A 15,871-nucleotide genomic window follows, 5' to 3' on the forward strand; every position below is an offset into this window, starting at 1 on the left:
AAAAGAGAGAGGAAAGCAAATCATGAGATTCTTATCTATAGAGAACAAACCTAGGGTTACTGGATGGTATAAAATGGGTGATGGTAAGGAGGGCACTTGTTGGGATGGGCATTGGGTATTATATGTAAGTGATGACTCACAAAATTTTACTCCTGAAACCAATACTACACTGTATGTTAATTTGAATTTAAAGTTTAAAAAAAGACCAGTAATAAAAATAAATAAATACATACATAGATACATCAAACCTCTATTTAGGCTATCTGGCAGTAGGGAGAGTTGCCTCAGGTGCATAATCAAGCAAATTAGAAAAATCACTGCTTTAGGTCAACCTTTCCCGCAGTGCAATGGGCTATTTGTTCTTATTTATAATTAAGTATAAATAATTCCAGGCTTTGGGCTGGACACTTTTTAAGAAACAGGAATAATTAACATACAACAAAATGCACAGATCTTAGGAGTTCATTCTATCAATTTTGACAATTGTAATGTATCAGTGTAACATTTAATCTTCTTGGGATAATTCCCTCCTACTTAAATATAACTTTTAGCTAAGTGTAACATACAAAAAAATTGCACTCCAGTGTATAGCTCCATGAAATTTCTACAAAGGGAACATACCTGCAACCAATATCCAAATCAAGACATAAGACATTATATGAACCTCAAGAGCCTCCTCGTGGTTCTGTCATTGTCCTCCCCGTCCAAGGAAAGACTATCCTGATTTTTAACACCATAACTAATGACTTTTGCTGGTTTTACACTTCATTTAAATAAAACCAAACGATGTAAACTCTTATCTGGCTTCTTTCCCTTAACGTCAGATCTGTGAGATTCATGCATCTTGTAAGTAATTGCAGTTTGTCTATTTTTGTACTACACTCCAGAAGCTTCTTCACCATGACAATGGCCAGCCTGCATTTTTCTAGTAGCGTTTTTCCTTCTCAGACTTCTAATCGTTGCCTTGGGCGATATATAAAGCTGAGTGAGGGTTATTTGACTTCCCAGAGATTACTGTTTATTCCCAATCCTGTTGCAGACGTTTTAAGGGTGCCCAAGGCTAAAATCTGAACAGAGGAGGAACATAATGTAATCCCGGGAAAACTCAGCCTACATTTTCTCAGGTTAACAGTCTCAGAACCAATTCAAACCTGGGTTAGAATTAGAGAGTTGCAGAATGTTCGGTGAAGAGGACGAAGGTACCGTAGAAGCAATTCAACAGTCGAAGAACAAAAGGGGGAGCTACAATTGCGGCCGAAGACTGGGGAGCCTGGCACTAGAAGCTTTAACCCCTGGCAGCGCTACTGGGTCCCGTCACGTGGCCAGAACCCCACCTCCCGTGGCGCTCCGTGATGACGCCACCACACCGCAGATGCTAAATCGCGGTGACGTCTCCAGAACGTCAGAACCCACTGAAAAATCGAACTATTCCTTTCAGGATCCTCTACGCTAACCGTCTCCATTCTTTCCTGTTTTGGCACAAAAAGGCTGCCCCTTCTCCCCCTCTCTGGTCCTTTTCTCACAGACGCTCACAAATTAGCTTTAGGTAAGATGGCTGCCTAGCCGACCCGGTGCCCTAGATGAGACGGAATCAGCCAACTCTCTAGTCAACTTCCGATTTGGGCCCCGAAGACCAGTACGTTATTTCCGGGGATGGGTTAAGGTACGTCAAGACAGCGGTTCTGAGCTGCGACTGCGCAGCCGGGACACGCGAGGTCAAAGTATAAGACGTACAGTTGCCCGGGCGGGGAGGAAGAGGCGTTACTCTTCTCGAGCTGCTGGTTTGCTCGCGAGAGTTGAGCGTTGCTAAGAGGCTCGGCGGACGGGGCGGGGCCAGGCTCGGCGGGGCGGGGCTAAGCGAGGCGGGAGGCGGGAGGCGCGCGCGCAGGGGGGTTGGGGGGTGCGGCGGCGGCGACGGACTCGCGAAGGTTCCAGAGGCGCCGCGTGCGGGAGGCGGGCTGGGTCTCGCGCCGGGTCGGGTGTGCGCGCAGGCTTGGGGCGCTGTGACTCGTGCGGGTGGGGCCTGCGTCGGGGTAAGCGCGTTCGGTGCGGTGTTTCCTGTTGTTCCCCCCTGCGTGTCTGCAGCTCGGGCCTTGCCTGATCAGTCCGACCATGGCTTCAGCTTTGGAAGAGGTAAGGGTCCGGCTTCATCTTCCTCACTTCGGCCGTGCGGGGCTTTGAGCGCCGTCGCCCCGTACTCGCGCCCGACCCCCGCCCTGTATCCCGAGCCGAGGGTGCCCGGTGGCCGCCTCCCTGGCTCCCTCCTGCGTCGTCGGGTCCCCGACCTTCGCCTAGGCGGCCCAGCCGCCCACCTGCAGCGGCTTCCCCCGGCTTCCGGCCTCCGTTGCCCCGGGAAAGTTGTCGATGGTCTTGCCGGTGGTCCCTGCCCCGCGGGCTGGGTGCTCGGGGCAGTGTCGCGGCCCCCGGCTGCAGGTAGTGCCCGCGGTGGACCTGGGCGAGCTGGTCACCTTCACGTTTTCCTCAGGCTCCGTCGGCCCCTGCTAGACGAGCCCGGGAAGGTGAAGCTTCTTTAATGCTGATTGCAAAAACCGAGGGTCATTCCACCGTAGAAGGCGGTTGGAAGGTGAGAAGTCTTTGCTCCCAGCCCTTGACTTCTCCTAGTCCTGTTTTCTCAGTGCACATGAGTAGCTGGGTTACTTTGCGCAAGTTATTGGGCGTCTCTGTGCCACAGTAGTATTCATTTCGTAGAGTTAGAAAGACCAGCTAGTAGTTCTAAATGTTGAAAACAGTGCTTGGCAAACAGCAACCTGCTAGATGCGTTTTAAAAATAAATTGGAAAGTTGTAACTAAAGGTGGGAAATAGCCTTTTTCTCTTTCAAGATCAATGAACTCTGAACCAGGGGCGGGCTTAACTTTTTTGAAGACTTAGTTTGCACAGTTACAAAATGAGAATAATAATATTTGCATTGCTCTTTTCCTGGCCTAAGTAGGATGTCAGTACATGATAGTGTTATTCACAGTAAAGTGTTGAGTATTAACTAGATTTGTGTTCTGGAGATCTCTTCCTCAATATGAGCAAGTCCAAGAAATCTCATACTTGACTTGGAAACATCCTTAAATGAAGAAAATGTGTGTGTTGGGGGGGTATGTGTGTATTATACTGGATACCTCGCCCCAGGTTTATGTTACGTGTTAAAGATAGGCCTTGGGTTTCCGTGTGCCCTGAGGAAAGAATCTCTGCAGTGACTTCACAGTCACACATGTGGATAGCTCAGTTATTAATCCTCTTCAAAATAAGGGGTTTTTCTCAGTTGAGGTATTTTAAAATACACTCTTAGGGACACTTCAGAGGTTGTTTTTGTTTGATATAAAATTCACTAGCCATTTTAAAGTGTCTATTTTTAGTACATTTAGTGTTGCACAACTATCACTACTATGTAATTCCACATTTTCATCATCCCCAAAAGAGACCTATTAAGTGTCTGTTAAGCAGTCCCTTCCTACTTCCGCTCCCTCCAGCAACCACTAATTAATTTGTCTCTATAGATTTACGTATTCTGGACATTTCATGTAAATGGAATCTTACAGAATGTGGCCTTTTGCTTTTGGCTCTTTTCACTTAACATAATCTCTGGTTCATCCATGGTGTGGCATGTGTTCCTTTTTATGGCCGAATAATATTCCATTATGTGGATATACCACATTTTGTTTCTCCTTTATCAGTTGATGGACATTTAGATGATTGATTTTTGGCTATTACGAACTGTGCCCCGATGAATACTGTGTACAGCTTCTTATGTGGACATGTATTTTCAATTCTGTGAGGTACGTACCCAGGAGTGGAATTGTAGGAGCCTGTGAACTCTTTTCAAAGTGGCTGCACCACTTTACATTCCCATAAGTTACATATGAAGGTACCAAAATCTGCCCACCCTCTTAACACTTGTTATTTGGGCAGGCGGGGGGGGGGGGGTTGTTAGCCATCCTAGTGGGTGTGAAGTGGCATCCTATTGTGATCTTGATGTGCATTTCCTAAATGACTAAGATTGTTGAGCATCTTTTCATGTGCTTGATGGCTGTGTTCAAGTCCTTTGCTCATTTTGAGGCACTTTGGTTTCAGTGCTTCCTGGTGAAGAACTCAGGAAAAAGCTTGAATGTGTTTTATGGGTGGGGATAAAAGGGATGTGTGATGTTGTGTAAGGAAAACAAATGAATGCTAAGGTAAATTAGATAAGAAACTGCTTTATCTGTGACATCTTCAAGTATGTGTGCAGGAAAAGTACCAGAGGGATCAATTTTACTGGTTTCAGGTCTGCAAATAATAGAACTGTGGAATTAAAAACAGGCCTATTGGAAGGTTGCTTCAGACTAGAGTGGCTCCCTTCCTTTTGTAGTATGAGAGAGCCAAAACTGGCTGTAAAGAGGCCTGAGAATCCCTTGCTTAATTCTCACAGTTAAGAAGCCTGCTAGAAAAAGGATTCCTATCCAGTCAAGAAATAAAACATCTTGTTTAAGACTTGATATATTTTTTATTTTTTGTAGTTGTTAACTGAATCCTTAGGAACAAATATACTGGTTTTACATTTCAATATTTTTATCATATTGGTATTAGAATCTGAATTTTTAAGATCATAATAAGATACTGCTTTGAATGAAAGCATCTTGGTTCTGTGCTCAAAAGATGAAATTGCAGGATTCTTTGTCTTAGCAGTATGAGTTTTGGCGGTGAGGGGAGTAGATAAGACAGGAGACTACCACCATTGGACTTTATTTAACATCCTAGTAGTTACTGATAAGTGAAATGAGGGCGGCAGAGTTAAATGAGATAATGGAAGACTTAGGGTAAAAAGCATTTGTTTTTCTGTTATTACATTTTGTAAGACTTAAGAAACAAAGACTTTAAAATTCTACTTGGACATTATACTGAGTTATCAAGCATTTAAAGATTTTTATATTGAGGTTCTTTATATGCTCTGAGGCTGTAGTATATAATGTCAAATCGCTATTATCAAGTCAGAATGTAAATTTATTTTAAGAAAAATGAAACCCTTGTTTGTAAGGATCTTACGCATTTGCAGTATGTCAGAGGATAATGGGGAAAAGGTTTTAAGCTGATTAATTATAATTATCTAATAGTGTCTTTAACTCTTGAACTTCATAAAATGCTGGCCCTTTCTCTAGAAAGTAGAAATAGACACTGGTAGGCAATGTATTGGCTTGAGGAGAAAAGAACAGGTGGTTTTTTCAGTGATCCAGGACTGTGTCTCATTTTGGATTGTTTTCCTAGGTTTTTCTCCTCTATGGTGCAACCAAGACCCAGACTTTTGACTGCAGTGTTAACCTGGAGATTCAGAACAAGACTTTTTCTTAAAAGCAGAAATGTCTTTATTTTTTTTATCTCTTAAAAATGCAAACTTTTTAATGTGTAGTATTTGGGGTAGGAACCAGTGAGGAACAATCACAGAAAGTAGACTGCCTCACTAAAATTGCTGTAGGATTTCACCATGTTCATCGTGTATTCACTCATCTTTTTTATTTTAAGATTTTTAAAATTCCTAATACCTGATGACTAGGAACAGATGTTATAAGGAAATCCATAAATTTTTCTTGAGATTCCTCCATCGAACTTTATGAATCACAACAGTATTATCTTGTCAATAAACTGTTCTAAAACAAAGGCAGCTACCAAACTGGAAAATTTAGGCTTGATTAATTACTGTTAGTTTAAGATTAAGTTTTCCTTAAAAAAAAAAGGAAGCTTCAGTTATTTACAGTTCAATAGGCTGGAGAAAAGAATCTCAGGTTGCGACCCAACCCTAGAAAATTTAAATGAATCTCTTAATTCTTAGCTCTTCAGTAGACTGAAATGACCAACAGGCACAATATCCAGCTATTATTTTATTTATCATAGCTAACTTCCTTCTATTTTAACACAGCTACAGAAAGATTTAGAAGAGGTGAAGGTGCTGCTGGAAAAAGCCACTAGAAAAAGAGTACGTGATGCCCTTACAGCTGAAAAATCCAAGATTGAGACAGAAATCAAGAACAAGATGCAGCAGAAATCACAGAGAAAAGCAGAACTTCTTGACAGTGAAAAGCCAGCTGCTGTGGTTGCTCCCATTACAACAGGATATACAGTGAAAATCAGTAATTACGGTATGACTCCCTATCCTACATCCGGTTCTTTCTGCCTCCCAGGAACTTATTCGTGAGTAGTGACCCATTAACAAAGTCAATTTTTAAAATAGTCCTAGCGTTTGTTTTTGGTAGTTTAAAGAGAAGACCTATTGTTATTTATTAAGATGCTTTGGAAGAAATGAAAAAGGAAAGAATAGATTTAAAAGCTATCAACAAGAGCAAGATGATTTTCTGTAATGAGTAGCAACAAGAATGAACCTATTCTGAAATATGTTCAGCATATAAGGAATACAGCTTCTTGTTTTAATCCTGTTTTGCATTTTATTTTGCCAAACAACCACCAGTATTATCTAAGGAAAGGAATCTAGGCAAATTCGAGAAACATTTCTGAGTGCCTAATCTATGCCACTGTTGTGCTTGGGCTTGTGGATACACAGGGACCAAGACCCAATCCTTGCTCATGGTGTGGTTAGGACACAGACATACAACTAATACCATAACGTAATGATACCATTTTCTCTCAGTAGATCATTTTGGAACAGTGCAACTTGAATCTGATGAGCTCTCTTGAGGGGAGGGACAGTCATTTTTCTTTGTGCTCCCAGTATCTAGCACATAGTAATTACTTAATATTTGCTCGAATGAAGTGAATAGAGGTTTGTGAAGTTTTGTGGGAATACAGCTGATGTAATGGAGACTTAGACATTTGAGTTTGAAGGATGAGTTTGGCAAATGTAAGAAAAGGAGGGGGGATCGAGTGAGCAGAGGACATGCATAGAGCCATGAAAGGCAGCATGTATTTTCCATATTGTCATAATGAAAAGCAGTGTGTGTTGTGCTTAAGAGATGTAGTATAGTGGGCACCTGGGTGGCGCATTTGGGTAAGTGACTGCCTTCGGCTCAGGTCATGATCCCAGAGTCCCAGGATCCAGTCCTGCATTGGGCTTCCCCGATCAGCAGGAAGTCTGCTTCTCCCTCTGACCCTCCCCCCTCTTGTGTGTGCTCTCTGTCTCTCAAATAAATAAAATCTTTTTTCTAAAAAGAGAGATGTAGTATAGTACAATAAGGAGATATGCTGTGTACTTATTTGACCAAAGAAAGCTGGTCTGAGCTTGTAGGATTATGGCATATACCCAGCAACCTTGATTTGTGTTAAGGGAGAAACTGTTCTCAATGTGGAGGCTGGATCATATGAATGGGAAGAAACCAGATGAAGGTCTGCAGAACCTTTTAGGATGTCTTTTTTTTTTTTTTTTATTAACACTACACTTCTTTTCTATAGGACTATAAGTAAGGAACAGTCAAGGATATACAGAGAGCCTATATATACAATATTCATTATTCATTTTTATTTACATTTTATTCACTTTTTATGTGAAGCTTGTATGTTTTTAGTTGACAGAATTCATCAGGACTCTGTATTTTACTGTATCAGTGAAGGTAATTGAGAAAGCAGTGATTGCCTTTGAACTGTTTTAGAGAAGTAGAAATGATTATGAAATTAGATAATACTGATGTTTAGAAATCCAGTTTAGTAGTGAATTATTGATATTTAGATACAGGACAAAATTTCCACAAAAAGAAAATGAGCTGCTCTTTTAATCTGAGTATAGGTGACCCACAATGAGACATACGTTTCAGGTGTACAGCACAGTGATCCAGCACCTCTGTTAGGCTGTGCTCACCGCAGGTGTCACGTACAATGCTATTACAGTATCATCTGTATTCCCTGTGCTGCACCTTTTATTCTCCCAAATTTATTCATTCCATAAGTGGAAGCCTGTACCTCCCACTCCCCTTTACCACTGTGCCTATCTCCTCCTCTTAACCCCGGCAACCATTGTTTTGTTCTCAGTGTTTATGGGTCTATTTCTGCTTTTGTTGGTTTTTTAGATTCAACATATAAATGAAATCATATGCTATTTGACTTACTTCACTTAGCATAATACTCTCTAGGTCCACCCATGCTGTTGTGGATAGCAAGATCTTTTTTATGGCTGAGTAATAATTCCATGTCATATATACTACATCTTTATCTATTTATCTGTTGACAGACACTTAGGTTGCTTCCGTCTCTTGGCTATTATAAATAATGCTGTAGGGGTACATGTATCTTTTAAAGTTAGTGTTTTTGTTTTTCATGAGTAAATACCCAGTAGTGGAATTACTGAATCATAATGGTATATCTATTTTGAATTTTCGAGCAACTTCCATACTGTTTTCCACACTGGCTGTACCAATTTACATTCCCACCAACAGTGTACAAGGGTTCCTTTTTCTCCACATCCATACCCACATTTGTTATTTCATGTTTTTGGGGTTTTGTTTTTTAATTCTAGCCATTTTGACATATGTAAGGTGACATCTCATTGTTTTGATTGGTATTTCCCTGATGATTAGTGATGTTGAGCATCTTTTCATGTGTCTGTTGGCTAACTGTATGTCCTCTTTGGGGAAATGTCTATTCAGGTCCTCTGCCCATTTTTTAATTTGATCATTTGGGGGCTTTTGGTGCTGAGTTGTATGCAAGTTCTTTCTGTATTTTGCAATATTAACCCCTTACCAGATCATTTGCAAATATCTTCTCCCATTCACTAGGTTGCCTTTTCATTTTATTGGTGATCCTTTTATGTGCAGCTTTTTAATTTAGTATAGTCATACTGTTTTTGCTTTGGTTTCCCTTGCCTCAGGAGCCGCATCTAGAAAAATGTTGCTATGGCCAGTGCCAGAGACATTGTTGTGGATGTTCTCTTCTAGGAGCTTATGGTTTCATGTCTCACATTTTCATCCATTTTGAGTTTGTGTGTGTGGTGTTAGAAAAATGGGCTACTCTTTTTTTTATGTTTTGTTAATCACCATACAGTACATCATTAGTTTTTGATACAGTGTTCCATGATTCATTGTTTGCATATAACACCCAGTGCTCCATTCAAGACGTGCCCTCTTTAATACCATCACCAGGCTAACCTATCCCCCACCCCTCTAGAACCCTCAGTTTGTTTCCCAGAGTCCATAGTCTCTCATGGTTCATCTCCCCCTCCAATTTATCCCCCTTCAGAAAATGGGCTACTCTTAAGAATGAGTTTAATGATCATATTCCTTATTCTAAGGAATAAAAAAAACCATGGGCTTTGTGTTCAGTAAACTTGGATTTGAATCGAAGTTTTACCACTAGCTAGATGCCTAACTTTGTAGATTACTTAACTGCTATGAAGCTCAATTTCTCCATCTAGAAAGTTTCTTATATTTTAATTTTTCCCATGTTTCTATTCTAGAATTTAGTTTCCTCCAGTTTTAGGAGCCATATGCATTTGCTGTTCTAGAGAGTGTATGAGACTTTACTCATGTCCCTTTTTTGTTGTTACTAGGATGGGATCAGTCAGATAAGTTTGTGAAAATCTATATTACCTTAACTGGAGTTCATCAGGTCCCCACCGAGAACGTGCAGGTGCATTTCACAGAGAGGTGAGTTCTCACGATGGAAAATATAGTGATCATTAAGTCAGAGATTGCTTTATTACTGGTTCTCTTCTTTTCAGTTTCTAAACCTGCTTAAATTTAGAATTTTCCTTTACACCTGCTTTGAAGAGGTTAATCTTATCACCAGGGATGGCCAAATGTACATCCTAAAATAAAACTGGTGGCTTTTTTCCACAAGAGCTGTAAAGCACCTCTCATAGAGCCAGAAAGATAATGTATTCACTATTGTATTATAGGTCATTTGATCTTTTGGTAAAGAATCTAAATGGGAAGAGTTACTCCATGATTGTGAACAATCTCTTAAAACCCATCTCTGTGGAAGGCAGTTCAAAAAAAGTAAGTTTACTTTTTTGTCATATTGTGAAACCTCATTAAGTTGAACCTGGTTGATTTAGAATTGAGAGGAACTAGAATTAATTTATCCTCTGTAACAGGGATCAGCAAACTATAGCCTAATGGCTATATTATTGGAACACGCCTGTGCTCACTTGTTTATGTGTTGTCTGGGCCTGTGATTGCACTGTAATGGCAGAATTAAGTAGCTGCGCCAGAGACCTAAAATAGTAACTATCTGGTCTTGTGTCAACTCTTGCCTCTAGAAGAATAGATTATTATAAGAATAGTGCATTAAAATCAAGAAGGGAATAAACCTTTAAAATTGGTTAAGAGTGAGACTGAGTTTTCATGCCAGTTTTGCCACTTACTAGGTGTGACTTTTTGGCAGCTCAGTCATTCTATGTCTCAAGTTTCCTCCTTTGTACAATGGAATAGTTTATCTTACAAAGTTGAAATTATATACTGAAATGAAATAAATATAAAGTGCTTAATTTTTGATATATTAGAGGGCTTAATTAAACACTTAGCCAAACTAGAAGTAGTAAAATCTATAAAAATAAATGGCCTTTTAAACTATTATTCACACTTTTCACTAACTCAGATAATCTCTTTTCTACTTAAATAAGGTTTAATACATCTGGTACATAGATGTGCCATTCTGCCATCTGTGTTTACATAGTTCTATAGCAGTTTAAAGGCAGTATTAGAATATAACTTATTAATTAGCTTGTGTCTCACTGCTTCTTTATCCATTAATCTCATAAATACTCAGAAGAATCCTAGGAATTATATGGATCACTGTTGAAAGTTATTATTTTGATTTCTGCCTTACTGTATTACTCTGTCCTTCAATCACCAAAATCCTACCACTTTTTTCCTTTTTAAGTCAGATACACCAAAATCATCCCGTTTTACAGCCTTTCTCCTTGCTGTGCCGTTTCTTCTGGATCTTGGGCCACAGCTCAGATTTCACCTCACAGAGGCCTTTCCTAATGAACAAACCCCATTAACACCTTCTTTGTCTTGGTTTTTGTCTTTATATTTGAAGGTATTCCAGTTTTACTTGTGTACGGTCTTTCTCTTTCATGAGTCCTATTTGTCAAGTATTAGTACTACCTAAAACCGGTTTTACACATAATAGTAACTTGATTGCATAAATGTTTTCCAAATAACCATGCTTATCTCCATGTGCTGTAAGTTGTACTTGTTTTCCTGCTTTTCTTCCAGGTCAAGACAGATACAGTTCTTATCTTATGTAGAAAGAAAGCAGAAAACACACGTTGGGACTACCTGACGCAGGTTGAAAAAGAATGCAAAGAGAAAGAGTAAGTTTACTTTCATTTCTTTAAGAATTAAATGTATTCTTTGCTGGGATTGTAGATTTTTAACACTTTGCTGTTATGGGTAAGAGTTGTATAATCTGTAATTTGACCTCTTAATGTCCACTGAGTAACCCAGTCATCATCTTGTATCCTTTCTACTGTCAGTGTATTTAAGGCGGGCACAGATCCAGCAAGTTGCTTTTCACGGAGGGCTTGAGTTTTGGTTGGCTTTTTTGTATTGGTTCTTAACCCTGGGCCAGTGGTGCTTTTTTTTTCCCCCCTTGAGAGAGCAAGTGAGCTTGCATGAGGGAGGGGGTGGTGGGGGGACAGAGTGTGGAGAGAGAATCCCAAGCAGGCTCCACGCCCAGCGTGGAGACTCACATGGGGCTCCATCTCCACCCTGAGATCATGACCTGAGCTGAAACCAAAACCAAGAGTTGGATGCTTAACTGACTGAGCCACCCGGGTGCTGCCCCACTTGTGCTGCTTCTATACAGATTCTGTGTCCATTCCCAGAGATTCCATTAGTCTCAAGAGAGGTCCAGATACCTAGGATCAACGTTTTGAATTCCACAGAAGTTTCTCATATGTAATTAGTTTCACTGTCATTGGTGCAGAGTGAAAGAGAGTATTTTTATCCTACTTAACGGCTATTCTGAAAAGTGTTTATTTAGAGATACTTCCGTTCTAGGTCATACTGTTCCTCTGCCTGAAATGTCCTGCACTGGCCATGCCCTACATTGAGTTGTTCAGCCTTCCTTCTTCCGTAGCCAGGGGTGCACTTGGCTAGAGTTAGGAACTATATGTATCTGATTTGATTTTAAATCTAGAACAAATTACTTGAGCACAGGACCATGTCTTCCTCTTGTTGTATCCTCAGTGCCCAGTTACGCGATCTGGCACTGAATGAGATAAGTGAAGAATATAAAGTTAATTGGCCCTGCTTGGACATCAGTTGAACTAGAGGCATTGATTATATTGAGGACCATATCAGTAAATGGGATCACTTAGAATTGTTTTCTTTTTCACAGAAAGCCCTCCTATGACACTGAAACAGATCCTAGTGAGGGACTGATGAATGTTCTAAAGAAAATTTATGAAGACGGAGATGATGACATGAAGCGAACCATTAATAAAGCCTGGGTGGAATCAAGAGAGAAGCAAGCAAAAGGAGACACAGAATTTTAAGACTTTAAAGTCATTTTGGGAACTGCAATGTGGAAATATTGATGTTTCCAATGAGGAAATGTTGGTGAGCTGCACAGATAAATTTGACAGATAACTGCTTACATAGCCGCCTTCTAAGTAAAGGCAGTGAATTCTCCCATTTCCTCCTGGAGGATTTATTTAAATAAAATATGCTTATTAAACACTTCCTCCAAAGATCGTTTCCTTAGTAATCTGGGCATTTTGTTCAAAAAAGGATAATATGGTATTCTTGTGTGAAATGTAAAAAAGCAAGTCTTGCCTAATGATAATGCCACATTGTGTGTATTTTTGTTCAGCTAAGATGTAGAAAACAAAAGTTGTTTTTGCCTCTAAGTTCCTGATACCAGCTCCCACAATTGTAAGAATAAGTAAAAATAAAACCTGAATTTTTGCATAAAATGCAAATTCGTACCTGTGTGCTTCAAGGTTGCCATAGTTTTCTGTGAGCTTAATACATATACCACACATTACCATGGCCTACTCTACTAATCCAATCACAAATACTTCTCTCTCTAGATTTAAATGCTCAGAAATAAAAACTAAATCTAAACTTGACAAGAAAAGGAAAACATCTTTCTATAGTACCAATTAGTAAGTTACCATGGATCAGATGATTTTCAAAAGCAATAACCATAAAGCAAAAATAAATAAAAATCTATCTATTCTTATGTTCAATAAAGTTGATTAGATTTTTGTTCAATGGAATAGTTCTGTCTATCCAGGAGTATGCCAGGAAAGGCTTTTTATTAAAAGGGAGGATTTCTTTTAGAATTACTCCCCCTAAAAATCCAGTTAAGAGCAAGGTGCCTGTGATCTCCATTTGTATTTGTCAATTGATAAGAGAAAGCGATCAAACACACATAGGAAAAATTCAAGAGGATTAACCAAAACTACTAGAATAGGAGAATCTGGTAAAAGTGGTAGGGTAAAAATTGGAAGGGTTTTATTTATTTATTTTTTTAAAAGATTTTATTTATTCATCTGAGAGAGAGAGAGAATGAGAGATAGCACGAGAGGGAAGAGGGTCAGAGGGAGAAGCAGACTCCCTGCTGAGCAGGGAGCCCGATGCGGGACTCGAACCCGGGACTCCAGGATCATGACCTGAGCCGAAGGCAGTCGCTTAACCAACTGAGCCACCCAGGCGCCCTGGAAGGGTTTTAAATTAACGTATAGGATAACTGTTAAACATTTAACATAACCTCAAAAATAATGGCAAAAATGAATGATAAATGCAAAAAAATAGAAATACCCAAATGTCAATTAATCGAGGACTAGCTGAATAAACAGATATGTCTACATGGGGGGTCCTTACAGTCACAAAAAGATTATTTCTACATAAACAGAATGATCACGATACAGGAAAAGCAAGGTTCAGAAAATTGTTTATGGTATACTTACCTTAGTGTCCAAAAGGGTGAGACATGTGAATACACAGACATACACATATTTACTTACTTATTTCAAAAAGAAACCAGAAGAGTAACCCGAAACTAATTAAAAATGGTTACCAGTAGGGAAAAGAACGAGGTGGGATGGAAACCATACTTGTGAGTGTACTTTTGTCTGTAGTTTCGACTTTAGAACCATCTAAAATTTAACATTTCCAAGCTAAATAAAAAGTAATCCTAACGTTTGAAAACAAACCTAACATACCAAGTTGTGACAGACATAATTCTTGCAAGTGACTTTAGAACACAGTATTTTGACTCTCCATTGCTAGTGCAACAGAAGTCTAAAGACAAACCCACAGAAGTCTTAACACTATGATCACTTAGTGTTAGGAGTAAAAGTGTATGTTGAAGCAATTTTTATGTATTATAAAGGTAATGAATAACTCGAGTCATTAGGAGCTTATATTTAACAAGTACAGAATTGATAGGAACTTACCATTATTTTTCTTAAATGCGCATTTCTTAGCAACATCCACCAAAAGGGCCTTTATAAAGGCAATGACAATTCAGAATTCAGTAGCAAACAGCAGCACCCTTAGTGCTCAGATACGGTCTCAACATTTTTGTACTAAAAGGATCAGGGAGCCTTCAAAAATGTTAGGCAGAAAATACACAAGGTAAGCCTGCGTTTTCTTATGCCAGAAAGTGAGGAAATACCAAATATCCTTCATCAAGTTAACAGGATACAGGACCCAGCAGTGGGAGGACAACCAGAAAGTTGCCTTCTGATGGCACAGGAAATAGTATCCAGCACACCTGGGAAAATTCATTCCTTAAAAAACTGAACCTGAATCTAGTTAAGCCTCTGAGTGTAACTACGAGTTTTTAGGGACGGGAATAAATTAAAGGACACATGAAGAAGCAAACAGCCCCCAAATGTTGGCCTTTTTTTTTATTATGTTAATTCCATGAGTTTTTGATGTAGTGTCCATGGTTCACTGTTTGTGTGTAACACCCAGCGCTCCATGCAGAATGTAAGGACCAATGACCTGGCTCCTCCAACAAACCAGTGACACGAAAGCAGGAACGACAGGCACAGCAACCAAATGAAATCGATGGATCATGCTTGGATGCCTGAATCAAACAAATGAAAACAAAAAGAGGGTGTCCTATCGATGATACGCCAGAAAACAAATGGGACGTTCTAGTTATCTGATTAACCCTAGTTACTAGTTGGGATACTAGCTAGAGCATTCCAGTTGGTAAGCTGTAATATAAATTTGGGAAACATGAATCCAAGGTTTGTGAGAATTCTCGCACAGCTTCACCTCCACTAAATTCCGGACTCTGCTACCCAGGTGCACACCAGGCCTCTCCCTGAGACACAGGCATCTCCAACAGCACGACTGAAACCTGAACTCACATGCCCGGTTTCCTCCCAACTGATTCTTTTCTGCCTATATTTTCTATCTGGGGGTTGCCTTCTGCCATCCATCCAATCACCCTTACCAGAAACCCATAGTCCCCTTTACCTATCAGTCTCTAAGTCTTGCCCAATTTTCTTTCTAAATAAGTCTTTTTAAAACCTATCCTCTTGTCTGCCTCAACTCCCTTTGTTAAGGCCCTGGTTTTCCAGAACGATTATGACATCCCTCCTAACTGGTTATCTTGCATGGAGCCTTTCCACTCGTGGCCTAGATCTACCACACTATTGTCAGTTATCTGGAGAGCAACTGATGAGGTTATTCCTCTGCTCCCCAATTAAGTCTTACCTTCACATAATGTATCTTCCATGACATGGGCTTTGTCTTGCGTTTCATATTTCTCATACAACAGAGGGGCTGCCGTCGCACTCCTTGATGACTTTGTGCCTCCACTTCCCTGGTTCCCTCTGCAAAAATCTCGTCCCTTGCCTCCTGATTGAAGTTCTGATGTCAGCTCCGGGAACACTTGCCTGATGTGAAGTGGGTGCTTCCATACTTACACCCCGGACATTTTTATCACTGGGCTGATCACTGCTGAGTTACTGAACAA

The 15,871-nt window shown here is 40.0% G+C and overlaps 1 protein-coding gene across 1 annotated transcript; it reads left to right on the forward strand.

The window, feature by feature from the left end:
* Positions 1-1,883: 1,883 nt before the first annotated feature.
* CACYBP (calcyclin binding protein) lies at positions 1,884-12,851 on the forward strand. The gene is made up of 6 exons (XM_025877974.2): positions 1,884-2,133; positions 5,898-6,117; positions 9,468-9,564; positions 9,816-9,915; positions 11,143-11,240; positions 12,269-12,851. Exons 1-6 carry the CDS (start codon positions 2,113-2,115, stop codon positions 12,423-12,425), a joined length of 693 nt encoding a protein of 230 aa, XP_025733759.1. The 5' UTR covers positions 1,884-2,112; the 3' UTR covers positions 12,426-12,851.
* Positions 12,852-15,871: the final 3,020 nt, after the last annotated feature.

The sequence above is a fragment of the Callorhinus ursinus genome, unplaced genomic scaffold (assembly GCF_003265705.2).
Source record: "Callorhinus ursinus isolate GAN/ISIS: 27379988/994484 unplaced genomic scaffold, GSC_fseal_2.0 scaffold13, whole genome shotgun sequence".
Lineage (NCBI taxonomy): Eukaryota > Metazoa > Chordata > Mammalia > Carnivora > Otariidae > Callorhinus > Callorhinus ursinus.

Excerpts from the sequence above, each read along its gene's own strand:
- CACYBP (XM_025877974.2), top strand. The coding sequence starts at position 2,113 with ATGGCTTCAGCTTTGGAAGAG. Across the intron at positions 9,916-11,142 it reads TGGAAGGCAGTTCAAAAAAA|GTCAAGACAGATACAGTTCT; the intron begins GTAAGTTTACTT and ends CTTTTCTTCCAG. Across the intron at positions 11,241-12,268 it reads AAAGAATGCAAAGAGAAAGA|AAAGCCCTCCTATGACACTG; the intron begins GTAAGTTTACTT and ends TCTTTTTCACAG.